General features: G+C 37.0%; 1 protein-coding gene across 6 annotated transcripts in view; it reads left to right on the top strand.

Moving 5' to 3' along the window:
- Positions 1 to 18,160, top strand: part of PIK3CB (phosphatidylinositol-4,5-bisphosphate 3-kinase catalytic subunit beta) — a 196,388-nt gene extending 178,228 nt beyond the window's left edge. For all 6 annotated transcript variants that reach the window (XM_049802713.1, XM_049802715.1, XM_049802714.1 and 3 more), the window contains 10 exons: positions 334 to 477; positions 1,427 to 1,526; positions 3,979 to 4,157; positions 4,796 to 4,905; positions 5,242 to 5,320; positions 12,474 to 12,641; positions 13,123 to 13,246; positions 14,293 to 14,438; positions 16,025 to 16,157; positions 16,654 to 18,160. In XM_049802713.1, the coding sequence (XP_049658670.1) occupies positions 334 to 477; positions 1,427 to 1,526; positions 3,979 to 4,157; positions 4,796 to 4,905; positions 5,242 to 5,320; positions 12,474 to 12,641; positions 13,123 to 13,246; positions 14,293 to 14,438; positions 16,025 to 16,157; positions 16,654 to 16,791 (1,321 nt within the window). In that variant the 3' untranslated portion in view covers positions 16,792 to 18,160. The remainder of the gene's footprint in view (positions 1 to 333; positions 478 to 1,426; positions 1,527 to 3,978; positions 4,158 to 4,795; positions 4,906 to 5,241; positions 5,321 to 12,473; positions 12,642 to 13,122; positions 13,247 to 14,292; positions 14,439 to 16,024; positions 16,158 to 16,653) is intronic.
- The last annotated feature ends 2,124 nt before the right edge of the window (positions 18,161 to 20,284 follow it).

Genomic DNA, 20,284 nt, shown 5'->3' with positions numbered 1-20,284 from the left:
AATTTGAAATAGCTAATGTCCCAGATACTTAACCTAGCACTGAGGCTGAGATCTTGATCTTGTAAAAGTCCATGACAGAGGACCAGCTTTTTACTTACAGGGTTGAGGGCCTTAAGATTCTGCTAAAGGTATAACTTACTGATGAATTGATCAGTCTGGCAGTTGCACTAAGCTGTGTATTGTTGTCCTTCTCCATGTGACTGAAAAACTGGGGGACATTCTTGCTATTGAAACAAATCTGTCATCGCTGGATTTCTCATATGCATCTGAATTTCTGGAATATCATTAATCTAGTTACTCTGTTACTAACTGCTTTTATGTGCCTCATTCTAGTGACGAAGAGCTCTCTCAGTATCTTCTTCAACTTGTGCAAGTCCTGAAATATGAACCTTTTCTTGATTGTGCGCTGTCCAGATTTCTGTTAGAGAGAGCACTCGCTAATAGGAGAATAGGACAGATGTTGTTTTGGCATCTAAGGTAGGAGATTTTCCCTTGCGTCTTTCTGAAACTGTTGAGCCTGATTGGAATTTCAAATATGTTTTCTTGAGGATTTTTCTAAATGAGCCAGTATCATAGTCCTGTACAAGTCCTTTTTATGTTTCTTTACCTTTGGTATTTATAGATCAGAGCAAGCCTGTAATTAAAAATATATTACAGTGGTTTGTAATCTATTGTTTGGCAAAAGTATTCCAAACTGCATTCGGCTCTGTCTGATAAGTTAAGTTTGTATATAACTTTAGTGTTTGTTTTGGCTGTGCGTGCAGTAGAAGTACAATATTTATACCTCACAGTTGGGAAAAATTTATATTATTGTTGAGAGTAACAGAAAATAAAAGCAGTTCTATGAGTCGTTGCTACTTTAGATGACCAATTCTGTGAATGGCAGAAACCATGCAGAATGGAATATAGGTTGATTCTGTCTTCAAAGTACAGTTTATTTTAATATTTCTAAATAAAAAGAGCAAGTACTACATGAGAATGTTTTTGAGGATAATTGGCTCTGGCATAAGGTTCAGTGGTTTGTTCCCAAGTGTTCCCCCTCGGGCAAATTTTGGCTTTTCCCTTACAAATATTTGAGAACACATGGTTTAACGTCAGCCCTGATTTTCAATATCATCTTCTATGACTTAGCAGTACTACTTTCTTGAATAAAAGGGGTTCCTGAAAACAAATATCCAATCGCTACCTCTTGACATTACTGCCTCCAGAACAGTCCTAGACCGTGAAACAAGTAGCATGCATTGAAACCAGCCAGTCCTAATAGTCTTCAGCACATGTGTTCTGTTATTTCCTTAGAAATCTGGCCTTTTATTTTATCTACATGACCATGAGGTGTTTTGGTGTTTGGTTTTTTGTTTCATTTAATGACTTGAAGAATGCTAATCTGTAAATGCTGTGGTCTGATGAGAAGCTTTTCTTCTTACAGGTCAGAGGTTCACATACCTGCTGTTTCAGTACAGTTTGGTTTGATACTTGAAGCTTACTGCCGAGGAAGTGTTGCTCATATGAAGGTGCTTGCTAAACAGGTATAGGCTTCCCTTCTCCTTTAAATCATGATTTATCCTAGCTTGTAATTCAGATACTTGTTCCATTGCTCCGATGAGGCATATTGATTACCTTGACAAAGCCCATCTGTTGGGGAGCAGGGAAGAGAAGGAAGCATGGGTGAAACAGAGAAATAAAAGGGCTAAATAGATGGATGATGGAGCAGACCTCCCTGGCACAGAAAGCAGCTAGTGCTCTGGGGACTCAGAGGTCGGGAGCTGTTTTTACAGTCTTCTGACATGGGTGAGAGGCTTTCAGTGGTATGCATACGTTCTGAATAGAACAGTAGGCTGTCTGGATTATTAAGTGAGGAAGGGTTTCTGTGCACTTGAAACTTGTGACCTTTTTTCCCCAGTAAGGAAGGGTAGCTTGTTCAATAGAAACTATTACCTTTCTATCTAAACTTTAGATGACTCCAGGACTACTTCCTGCAGCTTTGGCTTTTGTTAAAAAGTGATGCAAAACCCCTTGAAGTTGTAGTATAATGTAGTATTTCCTGGAAATAGAGGTGTTGAAGTAAACCAAATACTCATTTTAGTGTTAATATAGGTGTACCATTTAAAAAAAAAAAAAAAAAGAGATGTTTGCTTTTAAATACCCTAATAAGTGTGAGAGGTTTGCTTTTAAATACACTAATAAGTGTGTCAGCAGATTATTAAGAGACACTCACAAATCATGTTTGAAGTCTCTAATGCAGATTTAGCAAGTTAATTTAAATTGCGGCCATAAAAATCTTTGAAAAATCATCTCTCTCTGGAATTAATGTGTTTGCTATATCAGGCCACGAAGACTTAGTGAGTAGATACTTGTCTGATGAATGTTATTTCTGACAGTTTTGATACTGTCTACATTGAAACAATGCTTTGAGAGGCATATGGAACAGGAATGTACTGTTGTGCTCTTTATTACTGCAGTTCACAGGACATTGAAAAGACCATCTCTTACACACGTGTGCTTGTTAGTATTGTCAAAATCATAAAAACATTAGGTGGTGAAATGCTTTAAGCAATAGACCTAGGGTCAGTAAAGTTTTTGTGCACTTCACAGGAAACAAATGTCAGTACAATCAAAGAAGGGGCAAAAAAATTCCCAACTGTGCAAACGCAGAAGAAATTCAAAGTAGAAATACTTTTAAAAGTTCCTGTTTGTACAACACAGGTTCTATTTTGTTCCCTTGTCACTGATGTTTGTACAGCTCCTAGAATAGTGGAAAAGCAGAGCACCTTTGGTTTTGACAGATGGCTGACCTGGCAGGTCTCCATTGCCTCAGTTTTATAATCAAACTACATACAATTTCCACAGCATCCTGCCTGACAGGGTTCAGTCTGTCTGTAGAAGTGTGGTAAGTTTTGACTCAGCACCTTGTAAGTTCGACTGAAGCTTCCTTGTATGGAAATCAACTTTTATAGTTATTAAATTGATGCTGTTTGCTAGAGAATATGTGTATTACCGAGCATGTTAACTGTGGCTAGTGCAAATACAGCTGATTGTTGTAATGACTATTTTATATTCTGCTAACAAGTTGCTTAGATGTAGGTGTAGTGTAGAAATTATCTTTGTTGTATGTGCTATCTAGGTTTGTTACTGAAGGGCTTTTCTCTGTTGGTGTTATGTACATTTACGTCACTAGTTTACTTACTTTCTTAGAAATCACATAGCAGCAGAAAACTTTCCAAAGCAGAAGAAGGGGAAAAAAGGGTTAAACTCACCTGTATTGATTGCAAATAATTGCCTTGCATTTTTACACATTTTTAAGGTAACAATATTGCTTAGATGAGATATTATGATGTGGACCACCTTAACTGATTAGAGCATTTACCTTATGCCTAACTTCAGCAGAATTTTAATGAACAAACACTTAAGACTCTATTCTATAAAAGTTAAGTATGTGTAGTTATGTATGTGAAAATTGTCTACAAGTAGTCATGTGGCCATATTGTATTGTGTGCAAATAACTGAATGCATACAGTGAAGTATCTGCATCCATAGCTCATCTCAAGTAATGGTTGATTTTGTTAGAGGTATGAAGCACTCAGTATTTATGTCGACTTCAGTATGGATAGAGGCATCCATGTTATGTGCTTTGTTGAATTAGTGGATGAAAATTGTATTTTGAAGAAGGAATTTGTGTAAACATATCATATGTTAAAATACTTAATTCATTTTTTTGGAAATGTTAAGTCATGCTTAAAAAGTGACTTGAAGCTTAGCTTTCATCCCATCAGTGTCTTTGTTATGGGATTTCTGGGACACAAGTGACTTAGGAAAGGCTGTTCTCATGTTTTTTCAGGAATGCCACCTTAATTGCCATCTATTATTTCCATTTTTAAAAAGTTACAGAATTATTTAATACTTTGTTTTGAAATGGTATTTTGCATTGTATTATGTGTAAAATCAGAGCAATAACTTTTAAAGATAAAATATCTCTTTCAGGTGGAAGCCCTTAATAAAATGAAGACTTTAAATAATCTAATTAAGCTGAATGCCATGAAGCAAAGCAAAGCAAAAGGAAAAGATGCAATGCATACATGCTTGAAACAAAATGCTTACAGAGAAGCACTTTCTGACCTCCAGTCTCCTCTGAATCCTTCTGTTATACTTTCAGAACTACAGTAAGTTAAGAATGAGTGAATAAAATATAGCTTTTGCATGGAAACAGTGAAGCAGAAACTCATATGCGCTTTAACTTCCTTTGGCTGTATTTTTCAGCAGAACATAGGGAACATGTTCTATAGTGAGAGAAGGTCTGTTGGGAATCTTCCTAAGGTTAAGGTATCAGTTAAGTTAGAATAGTTTTGTGATCCACCATGAAACTTAATACTCTCTTAGTCAGTACATTACTATAGTTAAATATATTTAAATATAAGCCTAAAAGCAAATTAGACTGCATTCTTGGCTTCTGTTTATAACTATAAACACAAAAGCCATTAAAACTTTTAACAGCACTTAAATATAAAGTCTAAAAATTGGTGGGAAAGGATTTAAAGAAAACTACTTTCTCTGAAAATGCAGGTGTTTAATTTAAGCATTAGATCTGTGTATGCCAATCGCAGTATCCAATACATTCCATCTATAACGGATATGTTCATAACTTGGTAGGCACTCATAGCATAGTAGCAGAATGAAAGCAGAGAACATTTGAGTACTTCCGAACTGGAAGTCTGTGTGTTCCGTTGTGTTTTGAACAATGTTTAGACCTTTTCAGCTGAATTACTCTAATTTACAAATCTTTCGTTGTATTTTCTTCTAGTGTTGAGAAGTGTAGATATATGGATTCTAAAATGAAGCCTCTATGGATAGTATACAACAATAAAATGTTTGGAGGAGATCTTGTAGGGATCATCTTTAAAAATGGTGATGGTAAGCAATGCTAAAAATTTTAAATTTTTCCTTCTTCATTCCCACACTTGCACTTAAGCTGTGTCACTGTATATTGCCATCATATAAACATGGTTTACTCTAACATCGGTCAACAAATCAAGCATCTTCTTCTGACTGGGTTTCAAAGTATAGGCATTATCAGTCATGATGATATAATTATGTTTAGTCCCACTTTAACCTTTAGGCTTGATGATTTTAGTATTTTTAGTATTCTAGTATTTTTAGATGCCTTTTTCTGAAAGCCTTATAAACATTAGAAAATTTGTCTACAACACACTGAGAAATTGAAGGAGCAGTTTGAACCTTTCATTATAGATCTCCGACAGGACATGTTGACACTCCAGATTTTGCGTTTGATGGACATACTTTGGAAAGAAGCTGGTCTGGATCTCCGGTAAGGATCTCTCGAGGGCTATTTTATTTGGATAGAAAGTCCACTTTTAGCAGTAAAGCTTTCCTGTTTTTTAAATACCTTCCCTGTTGTCCCCTTTCTAAATATCTATATCAATGCCCAAAGGTTTCAACTGTCACAGCCAAGATGAACAGGCTGTAGAAAGCATTTACCTTAGTTAGACGGCTTTTCTTTGCATTTCACTTCCAAGATGGCCCACATTACAAAAGAATTTAGCCATGAAAAGAAATAATGGAAGAAGTGAAGTGAAACTTTGGGGGTTTTTAAATTTATTTTTTTTTTTAATTATCAAACATAATATTTTCCCTGGTGCACTGCCTCTCTTGTCCTTTATCTAAGTTGCCATACTGATAAATTCTGCTATTCTCTTATATAGTTTACTGTTTTCATCCTTTAAAATCTTCTCGATTAAAAAGCATTGTATGAGGTCAGGAAACAACCCTTTGGTTAAGGGTCCTGCAAGCAGGTTTTGTGCCTTTGTTTGGTTGTTTGTGTCTGTGACCTTTCCAAACAGAGGCGTTTCATAAACTCTCTATGTAACAGACTTAGCTTTTAATGGCCACTGATTTTCCAGGCATGTGCTTAGTGATTATAGGAATTGCAACATTTAAGTTCTAATACACATGTGCAAGTGAGGTACAAACATAGAACACAGATCTGCTGGCCAAAAGTTAGCTGTTGAGGATTGCATCTGGAATACACCATCGAGATTCTCTAATAGGTAGAACTAATAGGCAAAACACTCTCTAGAAATTAGTTAGCTTTAAATACTGGTAATTTGGGGAGGGGAAATAGGAGGCTTGAGATTCTTTGTAATAGAATTTCACTATCTGGTTGAGAATTACCAGAATTATGGAATGCACAAATATGGGCTCTTCTTTTTAACATTTTCTTATTTCTCTTCGTCTTATTTAAGGACATGTATGGTTTGTGCTGCTGTGGCTACAAATGAATGTATTACTGTCCGAATAAATTTTATACGTGCAATCTATTTCCTACAAAATTTAACAGAGGAACGTCTATCTTGTATTAATTGCGTAACAGGCTTCATGAAGATGAGGGTCTTGGGAGAGAAGTTAGCTGTTTGTGCTTCTCTTCTAGGAGTGCTGCTGCACAAAAAATTATGATGATTGGGAACAGTCACTATAGATTTACCAAGGGTAAACCACACTTGACTAATCCAATTGTTGTCTTTGAGGGAAGCAAAGAGTAGTGGATGTCCTTACCTTGACTTTAGCAAGGCTTTTGAGTCTGACTCCCCTAATATTCTTGCCTCTTGAGTTAGGATGTTACACTCTGGATGGTGGACAGCTACGTGATCTGCCTGGAGGTTGATGACAAGTGGATTATCACTGGAGTCTATATGGGAATTTTTATATTCTTAGCCTTGTCAGTATCCTGCAGTGAAAGACTTTTATTATTTAAATATGTAGGCAAGAAAAAGCACTTCCATCTGTTTTATGCTTACCACCTGCTAATCTCAGTTACTGCACGTTTTCAGTTAGTTGTATTTTTGAATCATGATAAATAGTGGGTAGTCATTCAAGAATAAGACAAGATTCTGTAGTATGATGAGGTTGACAGGAAAGGTGATATATTTAGAACCGCTACTATATTGGGGAAAAAAAATGTCGCTTTCTTAAAATTTCACTTTTCAGTGCCATTTCAATGAAGTAGTTCTAACTCGGCCATTACAAAGTCAGTAGAGAAAAAGCATAATGTCCTAGTGCATTTGTACTAAAGTACTAAAGAGGTTTTTATGGTATTGAACTTGCCTGTATTTCATGCTAGTGCTTCTATTTCTGCTTCCTTTGAGCAGGTCTTGTGTGGTTGTAAACTTACAGTAGAAATGAGAACTCATAATTTCAGTGTTCTGTTAGGACAGAAATACTCTGTTTGAGAAGAATCTTCTCATTTGCTCTGCTCATTTGGCTCCTGCAAAGCCACTTCTCTCAAAATGAAGTAATAAACCTTGCCAAGGTATCATGAGTACAGGAGTTCCCAGCATTTGGAAAACTTGTTTCAGAATGGTGAGGAGGGTTATGGGGTTTTCATTTATTTATTAGTTCATTAGTCAAGTCTCTAGGGCAATACCTCCTTCTGTGTAAGCTAGTCATTTTTTAATTGGTTGTATAAGTAGCAATGGACTTAACTATTTTTTGTAGTAGCCACTTTTTCTTCCTGCTGTGAGCAGTCGTCTTATCGCTGTTTACACTGAGAATCATTGTGAACATCTTCAGTGTACGTTCTGAAGTCCCACTTTGTGTTCTTTTCTTGATAGAACACTATTTGGATGTCAGAAAACATTTTTCAGACCAGAAATATCTTTGTATCCCAAAATCTCTTGCAAAGCAGCTTTCTTGCCTTCGTATGCTTGCTAAGATAAGCGTGACTACTTTGTAGCAATACTAGAGTATTCCAGAGAGAAACAGTATCAGGCATTGTTCAATGTTGTCATACAGCCCTCCAGTACATGGGCAACTTTTCCAGCCAGATCTATGCACCAGTTTTAGCCAATATAATTCTCAAATTCTAATTTCTTTTTAGAAAAATAGTTCTAAAGAAGATACTGCGTGTCACATTATTATAAACCAATTGGAGGCCATTAATTCAATTTTGTATGCCTATGAAAGAGCTATAATCCTTTTTGTTTAATTTTTAAGTGTTGTTTAAAAGCCTGGAAGTACTTATTTAAATACTACTTGAAATATTTCATTTAGATTCTTTAAGGTAATTTCAAATTTTTTGTGGTTCAACCAAAATAGTGGGAGCTTCATAAGGCATGTAACATCAGCCTGCATTAACTTGTTACTTATGCTGCTTACGGAATGGTTCCTTTGAGTGAAGTATGGGATAAGGTAGGACTGTGAATAGTAAATTGTTTCTGGAAGTATAAGTTTGCGGTGAGGTGGCTGAGTGTGTGTTAAGTTGAACACTGATTTGAGGAAGCTTTAGATAATTTACGTCATAATAAATAGACTGTGAGGAGACTGATCCAGCATTTAGGGGCAAGGACAATCTCTGGTAGCTGTGGAATCCCAGAAGAGGCATTCTTCAGTTGCTGCCTTCCCAGAAGCTTAGTTTGTGGTTCCAGCCTAGGCCACACACAGCCTAGCAAACAGGAGTAGTGATTAGGAGTCATCAAATATGCTTTTCCTGACTAAGGCATTTTTTTAAACTCAACAAAGGATGACCAAAAAGTGCCTCTGATGTCTGAGATTTTACTTAAAACTCTTAAAACTCTCAGAAGAAAAAAAAAGTAGAAAGGGGAAGTTCCTAGTGAGAACTGAAGTTCTATAATTGGCCTCTTCCATTTATTTACTTAACTGGGAGCACCTTCCTTCCATTCATCCTCTCATAGTTATGATTATAAAATTAAATTCTGGGATTAAGGCAAGGTTACAATTCTATGTCTATCAAAGAGAGATTAAACAGGCAGTTGCCAAAAGAAGGCACTGAAATGGCCTCAACTGAAAAGAGAATTGGACAAAACGGCACTCTGAATGCCTAGAGCATGAGGACGCAGCTAAGAGGATAAGACTTTGTGATCTTCATGTTTGCAGTCTACATGCCTCTCAAGAAGAGGCAACTCCAAAATCTATGCATGAACACCAGTGGTAATGAGTTCTCTTGCCTTGTTAGTAAGTTGGGACTTGGCTTGCTTCTTTTTGCTTGGGTAAGAGGCAAGGTGTCAGGCAAAAAAGCATCACATAGATCTGCTTTCCTGAACAATACAACTTCCTACATCCATACCAATTGGTGGAGTCTTTTCTTCTTGCCCTGGACCATCCTTTGAGGCTTTAGTTTCCCTGAAGCTGTTGCTTCCCTTTTTCCTTTCGTGGATGCATAATGGATTTTGCACTTTTCAACTTCTTTCCACTACAGAAAGTTTGATAACTCCATTCAAGTAAAAGCAGGGCTTCTCGCTTGTCTCACCACTGTAAGAGCAGAAGCACTTGCTGTTTGCCTCTCTCTTCCAATCTCTTTCACACATGGTGTGTTTTGTTTTCTAGGTTCCCATGTGTGTGTTCTAACTAAATACCAGAACAAGATGGGTTTGTATCAGAAAAGGAAATACGTATATGCAGGAGGATGCAACAGTGTACCCCAGTAGGTCCTTCATCCTGGGCTACCACTGGATGGACTGTAGAGTGCACAACTGAATACAAATTCAGATGTAAATTGCATCTGCTTCTCAGTACACTCTAAACATCAAACAGCAAAGACCATCAGAATGCTGCTCTGTCATTTAGAGGAGTCTGGCTCAGAGTCAGTTTACCTTTAGATGTCAGTCAGTCAAGTACCAGAGAGAAATGAGGAAACAAAAAAAGCATATTCTTTAATTAATCCCCATACCTATTCATTTCTAAGACAAACTATTACCTGAAAATTGAGCAGGAAATAGTTGGCCTAGGACGTTAGTAAGTATGTGCAGCCAAACTTCCTCAGTTCTTCTAGTAGTTTATCTCTAGTTGTTTCTTGTACTTTAAATATGGGCAATTATGGAACAAACTTGCTAAGTTAAACAATATTTATATTGAGATTGCATCTGCAGTGTAACAAAATGAGTCTTTCAGAGGTTCAACCCCCTGAAAGGTTACAACTCTTCAAGTTACTTTGCTTTTAAAAAATTCTACATCTGAAGTCGTGTGTGGGGGCATATTCATAGTAGATTACATAACTTTCTATTATTTGTATGAGGACTGTTTAAATATTACAGATACATGTCACAGCAAAGGAGCAAAACATCTGTCTTCCCAGGCATGCGTGGGATCGGCAGTGTTGCATCTCTTAGGAGAATAATCCTTGCATCAAAAAGTGTTTCTGCTGCATTACCTACATTACAGCATTGAAATTGTGTTAAGAGAGAAATTAGTAAAGTAACCAAGCAACAGAAAATCCTAAGTTTGAGGAGTTTGATATGTGTTGAATGACCTTTGTTGTGGTCAGTGGTCATAAAGGTATTTAGTACTTGGTTACTTTTTGGACAGATGAAGGGAGTTCTCCAAACTACTTTTTCATTTCACTGCCTATTTGTAGTGAGTTTTCATTTTCATCTCCCTTAACGTGTGTGAAGTCTGATGTTAAGCGGATGTGTATGAATGAAATCAGCGTTCACAAACACATTGAAAAATGTGTTTGTTACAAGTCTAATGATTGTCATTATTTTCAAACCATTGCACCTGAAGTTACAGAGAATGTATTGATAAATTATCAGAACTTGGTGTTGTATTTGGCAAGATTCTGCTGTGGAAAATTAAACTCTTGAAATAAAGAACAGTATTAAATAGAGTGAAGAAGAAAATTTTCTGTCCTGCCCAGGATTGCTGTATTGATCTGTCTGTGGTCCTTACTGGCATTAAAAAGTAGGGAGCATATCCTGCTGACAGATGTTGAAGTCAGAAAGACAAGGATGAGATGGAAAGGGCCCAGAGGATTTGTCCCTAACTTGACTCCTGTCAAACTGTCTCTCTGACAAGGATGTTTTTTCCTCCAGTTGTAAGCACGCAGTCCTCAAGGGGCTGAAGGCTTTCATCATTGCTTGCTTTTGAAGGGGAAGTTGTTGGACATGTGCCCAGTTAAGCTGTGAGCGGGGTGTGTTGAAATGCAATGGAAGAAGGCCAGCATGCACTTTAACCTGGCAATATTTGTCTTAGATTAGTCGTGTCATGATAAGGATGGGCAGTGCTTCCTTGTATCATGAATGCTGGTGTTCAGTAATTACAGATACCCTTCTGCTCATCATGAGAACCTTCTGGTCTAGAGACTTGGGGTTTTTAATTGGGAAATGGATTAGAATAGAAAGGGGAAGAAGGTTCGAAATCTGCACCACTTCTTTTTTTGTTTTGAAGTTGAGTGTTCTCTAAATACACTGTTGAATCTGGTTTTCAGTTTGCTTTGTTCCTGGTAGAGAAGGATCCCCAACTATATAGTTATTACTCCTTGTGCTGCTTCAGTTGTGTATTATCGCTCAGGTAGAGGAACTGTTCAGTTATCTAATAGCTATTATGCTAAAAAGTTCTGATTAATTTAATCTGGAATTGTATTTATCTTTCTTCTATGGCTTGGGATAATAGGCTCTGTCAGGTAAGAGATGTGGTTCTGCTTTGTAGCAATCAAACTTAATATCTGCTTTTTCTTTATGTGTGTGCATATATATATATCTATACACACAGACACAAATATTTTAATATGTCCTGCAATTTTTTTATACAGCTTTGTAAGTTAGTGAGTGCTAGTCTATAGCTTGTGTACGACAGTTAGCTTCGCATGGGCATCCATTCTTCTATACATGGATCCACAACCAGAATTGAGATATTATTCTTGACCTGAGATGCCTAGCACGACAGTAGACACCTCAATTTGTGACACAATGCCTTTGAAGAGTTTGCTTTAAGTTTCCATTGCATACATTGAGCTCCCATCTAAGTTGCCATTCAGTTTTAAGCATCTGGAGTGAGGAAACATTTTGGAAAAATACACTTACCTATTTAGACATATCTCCCCTTGATTCATATCTCTAACTGTGTCTTATTTTAATGCAATTATATTGTTGTAGATTTTTACTAGACATTGTATATGAATGCACAGGAATATTCTTCTATATCAGGCGGGTTAAAAGCTGTATTCCTCTTTCTCATTAGGTTTCTATGCTTAAAATTAGTAGGAGTTGGAAAACATTATATTATGTTTATATTTAAAAGGATTTCTAGCATTTGAAGTTGAAATAGGAAGAATGAGGGGAAAGGATAAGATCCTCCTTTCTATTTATACAAATAACTTAGTCTAGAATGAACATGATTGTAACTTACTGTCTGTTTAACCAGTAGATTAACAAATGAAAACAAAGGGCTCCCTCTATGGTTTCTCCTATAATATTGCAAGTAACTGTGTTCTCTATTAAAGGGAAAAATTAGGGTTGCTTATAATTTCTTTTTTTCCATATATGCATGTAATAGGAAAAATTAATGGTTTAAATGTATTGCTAGTATTTTAACTTTGCAAGCAGCATGTGTATGTGAACCTCCCAAGAGTTTAATGTTCAAGTTAGCATGAGTATTCAGCCCAATATTGATACACTAAAGAAACATTCTTGCTATTTTTATCTTTAATATGAATCTGTGCTTTGTTTCAGGATATTGCCATATGGCTGTTTAGCAACTGGAGATCACTCTGGTCTTATAGAGGCTGTTTCTAGTTCAGAAACCATTGCTGACATTCAGTTAAATAGTAGCAATGTTGCTGCTGCTGCTGCATTCAACAAAGATGCTCTCTTAAACTGGCTGAAGGAATACAATTTAGGGTAATTTCTACAATTATTTTCTCATCTGTAGTGTAAGCTACAAAATTCATGTAAGTTTCTGTTTCAATACTGAGGAATGTGTGGCTTTTCTGGCAAGTTTGTTACTACTTATTTTTCTAGTATGTCAAATTCTGACTTAGATTCATGGTGCCCTTAGAATTCAAACAACAATCCAGCTGGAATTCTGGCATTTGCAGCATTTTGACTGCATGTTGTTAAGTTATATGGGATCTGGCAAAACAAACAAACCCAAGAAAACTACATGGGTCTCAAGTCTTGATGTTGTTGCCTTTCATAATATTTGCATTTCTCCTATTCTTCATAGTTGCTTTTTACAGCATTTTCTCTCAAATAAGTCTGGTTAGTTTTACAGCATCCTGGTGGGCTGCTGGTTTAAACAAGCAAAAATCTTTTTTGATGTCAAGGCATTATATGAATTACCAGTAGTATGCACTAATATTGTTTGTCTTTGTGGTTACAGAGATGACTTGGATCGAGCCATTGAAGAATTTACTCTGTCTTGTGCTGGCTACTGTGTAGCTACTTACGTATTGGGGATTGGTGACAGGCACAGTGACAATATCATGGTCAGAAAAAATGGTCAGGTAAAAATCTCCTCTGTAGGCAGAACAACTACAGTACCTCTGTGCAAGAATTATCTTGAGAACTTTTATTTTCTTTAGTGTCTCAATAAAATTAAATCCACACTTTATTAGGACTGATACCTTTGTTTACTGAGAATTGAAGAAAGCTTCAAAAAGAGGAAATGCAAGACTAGTGGAAGGACTGACCAATGGCTGTTTAGTAAGCAATTCTATATTGAAGTGAGGCTGTTCTATAGAACTTTTTCAGAACATCCAAAAGGCCTGTTAATGGTTCAGATTCATTGAATAAAAGTAGCCTTAGAGTATCTTGCAAAAGACCATCCTTAAAAATAAATGAATTGCGGTTTTGAGCAATGTAGTTTTCCTGACATTAGTCTCCACAGCCCACCTCTGCAGAAGTTTTCAATGTGGAACTCAGTACCAGCATAATGCTGTGACTGTAAGTCTCAAAACCTAGAACCTAGGTAAACTCTTAGAAACTTATTTTTCCATTTGTTACTTTCTACTCTAACTTCTCTGAGTTTATTTTTCTGCCTATAAAACTAGCAAGGGTTCTAAAAGTGAGAGTTTTATAGACTTTTGCAGTATTCTAAGTTTTTACCTACTAGAAGAAAGCTGAAATGCCCTTACCTTTGATTCTAAAATGGGAGAGCTGTCACAAGTTCCTTGAGGTTAACTTAAGTTCTACTAGGTTTGCTTCCGACTTTATGTAGGAAGCCCTTGGATACAATGATGCTGAGCCTCATGGGCTCCATCAGTCTCATTTTTCTATCTGATATTACCAACAACATGTCTATTGGCAGACATCAGAAGCTTAAACCTGAGATAGTCTTTTGCACACTGATTTGTAGTAGTGGTCACTCGTAAGAGTGTAGATGTTATCACTAACTTTAAGTAAATCTTGAAGTGTTTAAATACTCCCAAAGGGTTGAAACCATGGGCTTAGCATTATAAGTTAACTGTTCTTGATACCAGCATCCTGCAGAGATACCAGTAAAGTGAAATATTTCACTGGAGAAATTAATTTTCACTTCTGGTTTTTTTAGCTCTTTCATATAGATTTTGGGCATATTCTTGGAAACTTCAAGTCCAAGTTTGGAATTAAAAGGGAACGGGTACCTTTCATACTCACCTATGATTTCATTCATGTTATTCAACAAGGGAAAACAGGGAACACTGAAAAATTTGGTCGGTGAGTATTATTGTGTTCTCTAACTTTTGTAACTGAGGTGATCTCCGGTGATAATTTCCAGCACACCAGGAACCTACCTGGGTTTGGTTTGCTCATTGTACTTGCGCAGAAGTGTGCTAATATGCATTTACAATATTATCTACCTCTCTACCTGAACTAGAATCTATATACAAATAACTTAATACATCAGAAACTGCAGCTCTGCAGTAGAAAGACACAGTACTTTTTATCTCGTCCAGCAGGAGATGGCAGATTCTTTTGCCCCCACCCCCACCCTTTTTTTTTCTTTTTTTTTTAACCTTCAGCAGCACTGGGCACTAGGGAGGGATTCCACAGACTATTGTTCAAGCGAGATGAAGCACTGGACTTAGGAACAGGCTCCCTTCTGCCTTTTCTGTCCATCAGTGCACATTCAGTGTGCTAATCAATCCTGGCCTTACTTAGATGCTTAGGCATATAGAGCCATGTGCTCTTAATCCAACACTTTTGCATGCCCTGTCCCATCTTGGGTTAGAGAGCTACAATGGAACATGAAAGCACGTGACAAGTGAAAATTATGCTCTGTGATCCTATCTGTTGACTCAGAGTTTTCTTTTTCCCTTCTGTGTCATTCTCACCAATTGACGGGAGGGGCATTCTGAGTGTTTTCCTCTCACTTTGCTATCAGTTTTCACAGGAAGAATTAATTGATAGAGATACGAAATTAAGTACTTGGGTATGGCTTGATAAATCTTACAGCTACATCTAGTAGAAGAAGCTGTACATATATTTGTAATGGTGTGTCCAGGAAGAATGGAAAACAACTGCCAGTGACCCATGTCTCTCCTGGAAAGTAAAGAAATCAGCCTGTAGCTCCATTTTTAAAACCATGAAGTAAAGGCTATTAGGTGACTGTGCTGTTGCCAGAGCTGTGGAATATGGAGTACTTTAAATGGCAGTAGAATTCCACTTGAAAAATGCCTCAGAAGATAATTTCTTCTTTGAAGTATAACTTGTCATCTTAGTCTGAAGGGTTCTTCCCACTTCCTGTGGAAATTTACAGATTATACACTGGACAGCGCACATTTAGGGACGTTGAGCAAGTTCTCAAGTGTCTGCGTGATGGGTCTTTATGCCAGATCTGGCAGTCGGTTCAATTTTGACCAGGTTTGCGGGAAGGAATTACTTTACAGAAATGGGCTGGATAGGTAGGGACTGCTGTAGAGCTTTTGTTTTTCCACTGTAGGTCCGCTATACAGGATCATCAGGGCATTTCACCTAACAAATTCTCAGGGAGATGGGACACTGGCATTACCTCTGGCATTTTTAGCTCTTTCTGAAGAACGGTGGTTTGTTGTTTTTTTTTTTTTTTTTAAAAGCTTTTGGTCTTTTGTACCTATGTTTTAAGGGCTTGTTGGAGAGGCATGGGATATTTGTGTGGGAATGCATCACAGGTTCTGTAGACAACTGTCTTTTCTGTTACTGTGTTCCTATGATATATGTGTTAGACCAGATAACAATTTTTGGAAATCATTGCATGTATTTGTCAACTGTGTAAGTTCTTGTGTATTGTCTTCATTGCATGTGCTTTGTGATTGAATGTGAAGGTTCCGCCAGTGTTGTGAAGAAGCATACTTGATTCTACGAAAACATGGAAACCTATTTATTACACTCTTTGCACTGATGTTAACTGCAGGGCTTCCAGAGCTAACCTCTGTCAAGGACATCCAGTATCTCAAGGTAAAATGAGATTTACAGCTCAGCTGGACTTAGCATTTTTCCAGTATGTGAATTTTCATTCTAAGATGAACACATTTTAATGTTTTTTCATTTTGCTCAAGATTTCCACTTAGTTCTCAAAGCTTTCCTTTTCAGCTCCGTAAAACAAGGTCCATAGTCAGTCCTGGCAGTCAAAGGAAACTATGAATATACATTCCTCTCAACCATTCCATAGTGAGTTCAGCATCCCTGCATCTTAAATGTAGTCATTTCAGGGGTGTTTTACATCTTGGCTCATGCACAAGCATAGACTTGTAAAGGTGAAAGATATTTGCTTAATTCTTCTTTAGTTTTATCTTTAAACCCAGAAAAAAACACTAATGTGTTGCTCTATGTATAATAGGTGAAAAAGCGTCAAAAGAGAAAAAAACAGAATGTGGTTTGTGTTGAAAGGTGGAGGAGGCCTTAACTGTGTTTATGAAAATTCCTAACAGTGCTTGTTTTCCTGTCATCTTAGGACTCTCTTGCCTTAGGGAAGAGTGAGGATGAAGCACTAAAACAATTTAAGCAAAAGTTTGATGAAGCACTCCGGGAAAGTTGGACTACTAAAGTGAACTGGATGGCTCACACTGTTCGAAAAGATTACAGATCCTAGAAGAGTTTTGCATTTGCACTAAGCTGAATGTTACCTTGATAAGTGTTTTTAAAGGGGATCTGTAGTATAGACCAACAAAACTTCTTTTAAGTAAGAAAGAAAACAACAACAAAAAGAAATGGGCCAAAAAAATTCCTGAGTCTTTTGCACTCTGCTTCTGAATGCTTCATTCCAAGACTGTCTCTACAAATAGTGAACATCCTGGATAATCAGTTCCTGCTGACTTTGCACGCTGAGAGCTACTAGGCATTTTTAAAAATTCTTTGGTACTTTATGGAGGTGTAAATATTTGTTTTTATACGTTAGGGTAATGTGCTCTAACATACTCAGGAGGTTTGAAGACCTCTGACAGAACTGTTCTTTGTTTAAAGTTGGGACTTGAAGAGTAAATTTTTTTTTTATATCCTAATCTGGCTAAAAATGACCATATTGTGTATATTTTTCATATGAACTCTGCCCTACTGGCACAGATGCATTACTTCTACTGTAAATAGCAACCACACTATCATTGTACTACAGGGAGCTGCTTAATGTCTTGTACTGCTGCCAAAAGAAAAGTACATATTGGGGGTGGGTGGGGGGTGGGCTGACCTTTAAAATTGATGCAGCATCCAAATGTTCAGAGTTGTACAATTTTGTTCCTCTGACATAACACACTCAAAACAGAAGCCCTTCAGTAAGAGGAAGGTTAGGCCAATTCCAAACATGTCTGAGAATCCCTGGTGGGTAATGGTCTCCCATTCGGCCGCTGGGGCTTTGTTTTCAACTCTTAGAGAGGCATGTTTATTTCAGGTTCAGCAAGAAGCTTCTTACAGCCTTACATTGAAACTTGTATCTCAGATTAGTTGTGCCATGCAAATGTACTGACTTATGTATGGAAAATTTTCATGATTTTTAGAGCACACATACCAAAAAACCCCAAATGTTTGGAAAAGCAAGTGTTTATGGGAAAAGATCATTCCATAAAACACCAGTGAGAAGTCATTAATCTTTTCTTTCTATATTTATTAAAAGTTTGCAGTAACGTTGCTTTACCAAGATTTATATGTTGAAGATGGTTGCTTGAAGAAACTGGATTTGTTTTAATTTATTTAGCGAGGTACCAGGCTTTTAGGTGCTTAAATGGAGAGCAAATTTGTTACGTGCAATAGGGAACTGCTGGTTAAAAGATGTAACATACTGTTTCTGAACATCAGCAAGATAGACTTTAACTACTGCTTGTTCTCCAAGGAACACTGGTAGCTCTCAATTCTTGTTGACATTTGAAAGAGAATTAAACATATATATTTACTTCTTGACTAAACGGTTGTTTTGCGTAGAGAAGTTGTTTTATGTAGGAATTTAATTAAAGGTGGTTTTACTTTGTTGAGAGTGATTTATTATTTTTTGTTGTTGTTTTTGGGGTTTTGTTGTTTCTTTTAAAGGTCAAAAACCTATCTGGAGCCACATAGCATTTTATGTAGTGGTTTGATTCTCTTGTCCTCACCCTTCAGGCTAATCTGTCTGAAAAGACCTCTACTTCTAGAATATTGTAAAAGTAATAAGTGGTTTGGGGTTTCTCTGTTTGTTTTGGGGTTTTTTGGCTTGGTTTGGTTTTTATTTATAATGTAGTAGCATTTAGAGTGTGCTATGTCCCTCTTTTTAAGATTTTTTTTTTAATTTTTAAAGCAGATGAGAGGAAGGGTAAAAAGAAACTACTTTGCAGGTGACAGCTCTGAAAAAAGTAATTTCATCCTCAGCTGATTCACAGCATAAAAAATTTGCAGAAGTAACCATTCCTGGACAAGTTACATTTTTCACTGAGACAGAGTACTCAAACACCTCTGTATGTTGTTTTGTTGAGAGAGACATAACCTCTCCCAGAACTCAGGATAAAGTTGGCAAGTTCACCTTGGCTGCTGGGGACTGGTGTGCAAGGTATGTGGTAGGAGGGAGCATGACAGCATCTTTATATCTGTAGCTAAACAGGCAAGTCAGTTCCATGTTCCACCCCAGACTTCTTGTGAGACTTTGAACAAGTCATTCAAGTCTGTGCTGTAGATTCCCTTCTGCAAAAATGGCGGAAGTAGCATTGGCCTCCAGATACAGAAACACCTTCCCTCAATCACCACTGGGATATTGCACAGAGTAAAGATGGTTTGTGTTGTAAGATTTTTTTTTTAGGTGCTTTAATGCAGGTTATAAAAGTACTTGAGATAGGCAATGTGATTTCCTCACCATCTTCTTTGAGATAGCTAGTATTTAGAGATGATTAGAAAACACTCTTTCTGCTCAGTATTTGTATTGCTGAACAGCCCTTGAACAGGATATATTATATTTGGTTCTTTACCTTCGCTACATTTATTCTTGGCAATTTATTAGCAAGAATGGGGAAAGAAAGTTAGAGGCTTGTTAAATGGTGTATTTTCATGTTTGGCAACAAAAGAAAATGATGGATTTTCCTCATGTAAATTGAACTTACTTGGTCTTCAGAGAGCTGAGAGGATAGCACATCTCATGGGAATGCTTTTTCAGGTTGAACTCTCAGGGGTGAACCTTACATGAAGCAGTCATTATAAGGTCACCAAGGTTAATTCTGTGATACTTTAATGTTAAGTTTTATGTGGATTCCTGGTTTGCTGAATTGTATTAGTAAATAGATTACCACTTTCTGTGGGTTTCCATCATCCATGCTACAGCTTCTGGCATAGAGATTTTAATTCAGAAAATAAATAACTAATTAAATGAACTGCTTTGTGAAAAGTAGGAGGAGAGACAGTCTGTCCTCCACATTTTGTCATCCAAGAGGAGAATGCTGAAATTTTGTCACATCAGTCCCTTAATTATTTCTGTACTTACCTCCAAATCCCCCATATAGTGTTAAAATGGTAGGTTAATGTGGGCTGAGTGGGACCATATTTTTTCTTCTTCTGAGCAATTCTTTTAGACTGCAGAACTCAGAAGGCATCAGATGGTCACATTATACTATGAGAGTTTAAAGATTTTGTTCATAACAGTGAATAGAAACATAACCTTTTTATATGTGGAAGCGTTGGAAAGGACGTAGCTTTATGCAGCTGTAGAAAAGAAACGTAGGCTACAACTTTGGTATAAAACACCTTCAGTTCAGATGGTCTCACGTTACGTCAATTACTTTTCTCCAAGTCTACTTCTAATCCGGTCTGCAAATTTCCACTGGAAAAATTACTTTTCTTAAACCAACTCTGCTTCTGAAGGCCTTCATTGTATCTGTTGGGGGGAAAGATATCTAGACTGCTTTAAAAACAACTGAAATTGGGTATGTGTAGTGTATATATTGTATAAATTTGTTCTGGGTTTGATTACATGATTACTTGATGGGTTTGCTTTCTTCACCTTGTACTGTCTGATTTGTGACAAATGGCGACAAATGCTGCCTTTACACTCCTGCTTGTCCTGTGTTTGATTTCCGAGGAAAGAGCTCCCATGGATTTGCCCTTCACCAGTGGAGTTGCTTCCTTTCCCTTTTATGCTT

This window comes from Accipiter gentilis, chromosome 6 (genome assembly GCF_929443795.1).
Source record: "Accipiter gentilis chromosome 6, bAccGen1.1, whole genome shotgun sequence".
Lineage (NCBI taxonomy): Eukaryota > Metazoa > Chordata > Aves > Accipitriformes > Accipitridae > Astur > Astur gentilis.
Note: the sequence above shows the minus strand (reverse complement) of the source record. Positions and strands in the feature narration are given on the sequence as shown.